The following is a 9,395-nucleotide window of genomic DNA, read 5'->3' on the forward strand; positions in this document are numbered from 1 at the left end:
AGCAGGGCCGCGTCCCCGCGCCGCGCCGCGCTCAGCACCGTCTGGAGGACAGCTCCGCTCGCCGCGCCCGGCTCTCGCCCTCCGCGCAGCCCGCAGCCCCGCGTCCCGCCCGCCGGGAGAGCTGCCCGCGGCCTCGGAGCCCCGACGACGCGGGAGCAGAATGTACCAGGGACACATGCAGGTAAGCCAGCTCGCTGCGCGGGGCGGATGCGGAGCGGGGTGCGCCTCAAGTTCCCGTGGGCCGGGGCTGCCCTCGCCCCGCTCAACAAGTGCCTGCTGCGCCCTGACCGCCGCGTTCCGGTCGGTCTACTTCCCCGGGTGGGATGGGGAGGTAGGACCTGGAACTTGCACCGGGAAGTTTGCGGCCCGGGAGCCTGTGCCTTTAACCCGCTCCAGGAACCCGGGCGGGCGATGAGCTGCTTCCGTTGGAGCCTGGAGCATCCCGGGGTATGTCAGCTGAAGGGCAAACTCCACCGGACGGGTTTCCGCCGCCCTCCGCAGAGGTTTCCTGGCCATCACACTTTGCCGCGTCCGCGTTATCGGCAAAGAGTTATTTTGGAAACGTTTCGTGGTGTATGTCCCCCCTTCGGATGACGGGACACTGTCACCTGTCCCAAAAGTCACCGGGCGACTTGGAGAGATGAGTCCCCGGGCTCCGGGTCCTGGAGGGGGGGGGGTCTCCGTCGGCCCGGTGCCCCTTCCTCAGAGGCGAGCGCTTTGCTCTGCTGGGAAGATTAGTGTAACCTTGACTCCAGTTCACACGTCGATTCTTCCTCTGATAAAAGCAGGTGTGTGGTGGGCAGAAAAATCTAACTCAGCTTTTCAAAGTGCGAGCGGAGCTCTTTTTCCCTACATGGATCTGTTTCTGCCCTGGAGCCCCTGCCCTTTGAGGAAAGGCAACTCTTATAGGCGGAGCCCCCACCCCGGTTGTAGCAAGTAGATAGAAGCCCCAGTGTCCTCTAGCGCACTCAGAAGCAGGCGGTAAATAGCTGTTGCACCCATCACTTAATATTTAGTTTCTGGATCTTGAGGAAATTCCTGGGCACTATCATTTACTTTTACATAAGGCATAATAGTGATTATATCATCCTTAAGTTTTGTGAGAATTCTGAGTCAGCACAAGCCCGAGTCCAACAGCTTTGCCCTCATCACTGACATCATCCTGTTTTGAAAGTCATTAATGGGATTATGCCACATTTGATGGATAATAACTGGCATAATTTAAACCCATGTAACAAACACGATCATGTGATTAGAAAGTTTAGAATCAAAGCTCTCAAACCATTGCTGAAAAAAGTCAGCGCAGGACTAATGTAGTTTTGTGCTTCGTCTTCGCCCAAGAATGATGCTTAAGCTTTTATTTATTATCTACGTATTATTCCTAGCCAGACTGTTCACAAAGGTAAAAGAGGAAAGTGAATAAATAGATTCAGCTCTCAGAAGATTTCTCTTATGCACAAAATTCATAGTTGACTGCCAAGTGCAATTTACGAAAACTTTCCACAGTGTTTTTTGTTTGGAAAATGTGTTATTGTGGATGTGGGATTGAAGAAACAATCTGGTGAATTCACATGCCTCCAAAACAATTTTAACTCAATTTTCTGAGTATTTTAAGAGAGAATGTTACCGAAACTTAAAGGTTCTAGAACAAGTTCTGAAGGCTTAATCTCACTGTGGAAGGAGAGACAGGATGAATAGAAGATAGTATCTGCCCCCGCCGTGATGTCTGCTGCTGTACGGCACACCCGGGCTTGCAGTAAACTAGCAAATCTCTTCTGTCAAGTCTAACCTGAAAACATTACGAAATAAAAGCTGGGTTTGTTATGCTTTCCACACCTAGATCATAGCACAGTGCTTGGTCCTGTGTACTGTTGTCCATGAAGGGTAACATAAAATTCCCCCGCGTTAGCAGGAAGGTATGGCTGGCAACCCGATTCGTGATGTACTTCTTTGTTTGCATTTTAACGTGAGATCTGTTTACAGAATGCTTCCCCTAAGAACGTGAGCCCCCATAATGGTAAAATCACCATTATGATGTTGTTGGTGTATTTACAGGCTGGCTCCCTCTTGGGTATAAGTTCCTCTGGTGTGTGCCCGGCTCCCATCACACACAGGAGCAAACACAGTCCAAACACTACCAAATGTATGTGGTTGAAATCCCAACACATCCTTGCTAGAGTAGACCAGGAATGTGCACATTTACTAACATCTCTGCCAACGCTAGAGTTATTTGGAACACTGGCATTACTCTGCTGACTCCTTAAAAGAGGAATGAAACAGAAAACCTCCCTAGGCATTTTCTGTACCTTCTAAGCCTTCTCTTTCCTGTATTCAATATATTCTAAAACAAAGTGCTTTGTAAATAAGCAATCTGGAATAGGGGAGGTGTTTGCATGGAGCCTTAAAAATAATCTAATTAAATCTCCGGTGGTGCCTTTGTTTTTGCACCTTAACGATGTTGCCAGTGGAATCTCCTGATTCTGACACATGGCTAACTGGGCTTCTTGATGGTGGGACCTAAACTCCCAGACTTTAAACACACACTTGGTCTTCCTGATCTCTCAATGAAAGATGAGAAGTGACATCTGTTACAGACAGACCAGTAACAAGCGTCCCTCAGTGTCCTGGACATCTCCATGAGTGTGTCCCTTGGGTGCAGGCCCCAGGAGTTGTGTTGTTTCCTGGCCGTCTCCCCAGTTTTTTCCAAGGGGAATTGATCACCCCAGTAACAGAAGCGAAGACAGCTTTCCTCGGTGCCGACTTCAGACTACCTTCTTTTTCTGTTTTCCCAAGGCTACCGATGGTGATTAAATGTGCTTTGACATCAGCTGTGACTGATGAGCACCGTGATCATACCAACAGCTCTCTGCCCAGTGCTGAGGTTCCTCTGTGTGTGTGTGTGTGTATGCATACATATGTGTACGAGTGTGTGCTTATATATGTGTATCTGTGTATATGTGGGAGTGTGGGGGTGTGTGTATATGAGTGTGTATGTGTTAGTGTGTGCATGTATGTGTGTGAGTGCATGTATGTGTGTGTATGTGGGAGTATAAGTGTATGTATGTGGGAATGTATGTGTATGTGAGTGTGTGAGCTATGTTTGCAAGTGTGTATGAGTATGTATGCAAGTGTGTATATGTGTGGGTATGGGGGTGAGTGTGTGTCTATGTGGGGGGTAGCAATGCCAGTGACACTGAAAACAACCCTGGCCTCCAAATGTTTTCTCTTCCCAACTTTCCCTTTGGAGGAATAGTATACAGAAATATAATTTATGTTTTGAACTGAGATGTTTTTCTTGGGAATAAAGAGTTGGTAGTAATTTTGTTTTTTGTTTTAAAAAGTTATTTCAGGATCAATCAAACAAAAAAAAACTATTTGTAACCATAACTCATCTTTATAGTAGGCATTGAGAGCAGAATCTTATTCAAGCTTCACAACACATAAACCAAAGAACATTCGCACCATAAAAATTACAAGATTTGGGGTTGGGGATTTATCTCAGTGATAGAGTGCTTGCCTAGCACACGCAAGGCCCTGGGTTTGGTCCTCAGCTCAAAAAAAAAAAAAAATTACAAGATTTTTAACCACTCTCAAAGTAGCTGTTGTACAGTTTTATTTGCTGTCTGCTCCCCCAAAAGTGTTTGTGTTTGTTTATATTTATGACTTTACTCAAGCTTGGTCTTCAGGTTCTCACAAAAGGGAACTACGTAGGTAAGCACGTCGACACATTAGATCCGGCCACCGAGGGTTCGCTTAGGTTCATTCACAACAACGCACCAAGCAACAGGCCAGTGTGAGCGATGGGTGACGTCATGTCCTCACCCTCAGCTTGTCACAGTTGAGATTCTCAGCAAGTAAGCGGATGGTTCACACTCTGGTACCTCTAATTCCCTAGAAGCTTCTCCAGGCCCCCCGTGGCACTGTTCATCCTGTGCCATTTCTTTATTGACCTTGTGCTGTCATCAACGCAGATATAATTAATGCCAGTACCCTCCAGTCACCGCCATGCAGTGGTATTTGGAATAGGTGGTATTTTAAGTAGAATGAGCCAAGTGGAGTTGGTTCGGTTGTGGTGGTCAAGGGTGGCTGCTGCCTCTGGCCTCTGGCCTCTGGCCTCAGCTAAATGGCACTTGCCTCTGGTCACAAGTCTTCCCATGAGTAATGACAAACAAACAATGGGCTTATTCTCTGCAATATTAAGTACAAGTCCATTGAGGGAAATTCATGAACAGTGCAGGGGAGACCCAAGGTTACGGCTTCTGAAGTGCCTTTCTGTAGCCTCACGAGCAAACCACACTTGATATGGGCACAACGCTGAGCCTTTGACGATAAAAGTTGTGACAGTTTGATGTAGTATTATAGGATATTTGATTAAGTTGAAACCCTCATTCTTCAGTCAGTAATTAACATTAGACACTCTTTAAAAACATACTATAGGCTTTGTAGATTTTACTTATAGTTTATAAGTATTCTTCCTGAAGACATGTTTGAAAGTTCCAGCATGTGCACATTTTAACTCTTAAACATTCTTTTAAAGAACAGACTAAGGAAAGGTTAAAGCAGAACTTGTTAGTTTTAAAATCTTGAGTGTCTGTATTACCACTGCTAACCTCAGAGACATCACGATGTGTCGTAGCACGCAGTGGGAACATCTGGCAGGCTGCTTTTGTTCGGTTGGTTGGCTTGATGTGGCTTCTTCTCTTTTTATTGCGATCACACTTTTCCTTTGCTGGCATGAGCTAGAGCTGTTTAAAGGGTCCATATTTTAGAATCGACTTCGTGCTTTTACATAATAGCAATGTGTGTTTCTTGCGCTAAATGTAAAGATTAGCCCCCAATTCAGTGTCCTGTTACTATGAGATGTAAGTCCAATTTGAATTTTTGTGACATTTAAAAAGTGATTTCAAGGTCAATCAGGGCTGTGTAGCAAGAGCCTGTTTCAGAAAAGAAAAATCAAATAGGATGATAGAGAAAATGGGTAGTCAAGTTTCTAAAACACTTATCACTATTTATAAGTGGAATTTGTGAAAGTCAAGATCATTTTTAAAGCACAGCATACAAACCATGAGTCAGAGACCAGAGCGTGCCGAAAGGGCAACACTGCTCTCAGTGACTCCTTCCTTCAGTTCCACCTCACCCACTTCCCTACTTTGCTTATGCTGTGTCCTTTAAGAAAGATACCCAATGGAAGATTGGCCTTCCCCAGCCTGATAAAAAGGTTATTACATAGATTATATAACTGTATTACACAGAACATAAAGAGGAACATAGTCAATACCCCATTGATTCCCTATAAAGACAATGACTGATTTTTCAGAACTCACGGTATAATGCAACATTATCCTGTAATGCCTAAGTAAAATGCTTTGATTGAGTTTACTAACTACCTTCTAGGAACTACCTACTCATATTTAAATTCCATTATATAAACAAGCAACAGCATACCCCATGTGAAACTTCAACAAACAGATCATCTTTATGGATCGCTTTTTCAGGCGATCACTGTTATAAATTGCACAGATAACACACAAAGCACATTTAGCTAGGAAGAGACTGTTTATCCACCATCTCGTTCAAGAGAAACACACAGACCTCTGCCAGCAGCTCCATACCAGAGCCAACCAGACCCAAGTGGGGTAGCTCCTGGTGCAGGTGCATTCTCAGCCCTCCAAGGCCCTGCACATGTGAATGAACCCAGGGGAGCCCTGCCATTCAGGCTTGTAGAGCATCATTTTCCTCCCCCCAAAAAGTGCCATCTGGCGATCTATGAATCATGGGTACTCCAGAGAGAGTTTTACTGTTTCAATACTCCCAAGGGTGACACAAAATTCCCCTGTCCATGCAGCCTTTTCAAAACCATGTGGCTTTCTAAGCGACTGGTATAGTACAGGAATTCATAAAAATGCCATGTGAGTAATGGTTAAAGTGCCTAGGCGTGTTTGGTTGGGAGAGGAAGAACTCAGGGAGCTGTGTAGAATTACTGAAGGATAGAATTACTGAAGGGCTGATGCTTAAGAAGGAACAGAAATATGTTCTGCAGACTAAGAAGTTTCCTAAAGGCAGTGACAGTAAGGAGGCAGCACGGAGCACCCCGGTTGGCAAGACGCTTGCCTGAGGCCGAACCTGGGGAGAGGAGGTGACTGAGCAGCTCAGTGTCTGTGCACCCAGGAGCCCCTGCTCATAGAAGAAATCCAGTGAGAAGCACACTGAGAAAGCCCATTCCAAACCACGCGTGTGTGTATGTGTGTGTGTGTGTGTGTGTGTGTCTGTGTGTGTGTGTGTGTCTGTGTGTGTGTGTGTGTCTGTGTGTGTGTGTGTGTCTGTGTGTGTGTGTGTGTCTGTGTGTGTGTCTGTGTCTGTGTCTGTGTCTGTATGTCCAAAATGAGTGCAGTGAGCTCAAGTATCTACAATAAGCCAAATCCAGTGCTTGCTGGGGAAATATTGCCCCATCACCTGGCAGCTGATAGGTGGCCATGAGACAGAGCCTCACAGTGTCAGCAGGCAATGTGAACAGGTAGAGTTAACAGACAGAAACCATGGAGCCTCCTTAAGGCAGTAGGAGGAAGAGTTAAACGTTCATAAGAAAGTAAAGCTGCTGGCCCTGCCTTCCGGGCTGGGCACAGAGACTGGATCTGAATGGCAGCCAGATCGCACTTGCCACAGCAGGTGTGTGTGAGAGAGAGAGAGACAGGGAGACCTTGCTGGAGATGCAGAGTCCCCACGCCACTGCAGATCCACTAAGTAACCAACTACGTTTTTCAAGGTGGCGGTGGTTTATATGACATTAGTGAGAAGCTTTGCCCTGAAAAGTCTCTGCCTGGAGAGCAGAGCAGGCTGACAGAACTGAATGCCCCCCGCCCACCCCCCGACACACAGTGAGACAAGACCGAGCCCCTGCTAAGGCAGCTGCCTGGCGTGGCTATCTCAGCTGCGACTGGAAACAGACGTACCCTTGCTATATGCCCAGTGAGCTGGAGTTTCCCTTCCAGGGAAATGCACAGCAAACCTCAGGTTCCACCCAGATAAAATGACCTTCCTGTGTCTAGAGAACTATTATGTCTTCATCCCCTGAATCAGTCCTTCTTCAGGACAAACAACCCAGTTCACTGGACTGTTTCTCATAAAGATGCATCCGGTGCTTACTGGCCCTGTGACAGTGCGACCGTCCAAACGAGACTTGCTGCTCCAGTCCTGGCTATCCCAGCCTTAGGAAATTGTTTATCTCTTGGGAGAAACTATCACTCAGATAGCCTGAAGCCACTTGAGCCTCTTTAAGATAGATTGTTCTGCTGTTTCTGTTCTCTGAAGGCTTGGGAGCCATTGCACCGGTGTTTGGTCTATTTCAAAATAATCTTAGATCCAAATGTGCTGATTAGAATATTCTAAGTGACAGTCTCTGTGTTTCTGAAAAAAGTGGGCTGTTCAGCTTCCAGGTCATAGATTCTTGAGTTTGAAAAATACTTTTAAAAGTTCAGTTCAAGCATCTCGTTTCAAAATGGAGGAACTGAGAACTAGAAAAATTTTTTAAATTTCTCATCTTGTTCCATGACTGGAGCCTGAAATGAAGGCTACCTCTCTCTGGTATTTATTTCCACTGTTCCTTTATTCTTTATTTTGACATTTATGAGGAGGTGTTTCCAAATAGCCAGGTGTTTGACATGCGGTCACCATGGATGCATCTTCCTGCACTCATCTGTAGTGTGACTGTTTGATATTTACATGACCCATTTTCTGCAGTCTTTTGGCTAAAGAGGAAGATAGCCTGGCCTGGAGTGTGCGGTAAGAAGGGAGTGAACTCACAGGAGGAGGCACACGATTTCCTATCCTAACAGTGTTCACCCGAGGTCTATGCAGACTGACTTGAGCTAGCTGCTTTGACATGTTCTTAGAACTATTGTTAGTTTTCTGTATGTACAAGTAACACAATCTGGTTCTTAGCTGTAAACTGAAGCAAACCCAGTCTCATGTAAGCAGATGTGGATTCATTAAAAAGTATATTCGTGGGGCTGGAGAGATGGCTCAGAGGTTGAGAGCACTGACTGCTCCTGCAAAGGACCCAGGTTCAATTCCCGGCACCCACATGGTGGCTACAAACCGTCCTTAACTCCAGTTCCAGGGGAATCCGAAGCCCTCTTCTGACCTCCATGGCATTGCACGACACGGGTACACTCACATACGTGCAGGCGATACACCCGTACACATAAAATAAAAATAATAAATAAATTTTTTTTAAAAAGTATATTCAGACAGTTAGCATGGTGGATGGTACAGACTGATTCACAAGACCAAGCCTCAGAAGCTGAACGGGGTAGAACTGGTCTACAGTCTGAGCCCTCAGGAGGTGGGGGCTGGAGGACTGGGAACTCAAGGTCATCTGCTGATCCTTAGCAAGTTCAAGTCCAGCCAGGACCACACGAAACTTTCTTTAAAAAACAAATAAGACAAAAAAAAAAAAAGAATAATGATCAATGAGAGCAGTTTGGGAAGAAAATTGTTGGGTAACAACCTGTCATGTACAAGCTAAAAAAGAAATAACACCAACTTTTTAATGGCTCAACTAGAAACCAAACAATCAGAATCAGGTTGTGAAGAGAGTAACACCCAGAGGTCAGTGCCTGGCCCTGATGCCCACAGAGGGGACAGCATCACGGGGCTCCTGCTGGAAATGCAGGACTAGACCCATCACAAGCAAATTCAGTTTAACCTAAAACAGAAGGAAGTTCTATGTAATAAAAGATGTTTCTGAGATACTGGTATCATTTAAAAAATAGAAAAATGGAAAGGTTGGCCCAAGTTAAAAGGAGTCTACAGAGAACAGACAAGTAGATGCAGTACGTGATCCTAAACTGACTCTTGGATGAAGAAAGCACATTGTGGGCCTGGAGAGGTGCTTCAGTGGTTAAGAGCACTGGCCCAGGTTTGGTCCCCAGCACCCACAAGGCAGCTAGCAACCGTCCATAACTCCAGTTCCAGGAATCTGACACCCACTTCTGGCCTCCATGAGCATTACACACACAGGTGCACTTACACACATGCAGGCAAAACACTCATACACAGAAAATAGAAATAAAAATTTTATAAGAAAGCACATTGATGCATGCAAGTAGCAAAATCTGAATATAGACTGGAAGTCAAGTTAGTATTTTTCACTATCAGATTTCTTGAGTTGAAGAACCAATGTGGCTATATAGAAGAATATCCTTGGGGCTGAAGCAATGTCTCAGCAGTTAAGAACACTGAATGTTCTTGCAGAAGGCCCAGGTTCGAATCCCAGCACCCACATGGCAGCTAACAACTGTCTGTAACTCCAGTTCTAGGGGATCCAACAGCTTCTTCTGTCCTCTGTGGGCACTGCATGACACGGGTGCACTTACCTACATGCAGGCAATACATGC

General features: G+C 45.6%; 1 protein-coding gene across 4 annotated transcripts in view; it reads left to right on the plus strand.

The window, feature by feature from the left end:
• The first annotated feature begins 89 nt into the window (after positions 1-89).
• The window catches only part of Pex5l (peroxisomal biogenesis factor 5 like), a 208,812-nt gene continuing 199,506 nt past the window's right edge, over positions 90-9,395 (plus strand). For 2 of the 4 annotated variants that reach the window (XM_008838652.2, XM_008838654.2), the window contains exon 1: positions 90-181. In XM_008838652.2, coding sequence (XP_008836874.1) covers positions 161-181 — 21 coding nt within the window. In that variant the 5' untranslated portion in view covers positions 90-160. The remainder of the gene's footprint in view (positions 182-9,395) is intronic. The other 2 variants (XM_008838648.3, XM_008838651.3) reach the window with 1 other exon arrangement.

Source organism: Nannospalax galili, unplaced genomic scaffold (assembly GCF_000622305.1).
Source record: "Nannospalax galili isolate Female #2095 unplaced genomic scaffold, S.galili_v1.0 scaffold179, whole genome shotgun sequence".
Taxonomy (NCBI): Eukaryota; Metazoa; Chordata; class Mammalia; order Rodentia; family Spalacidae; genus Nannospalax; species Nannospalax galili.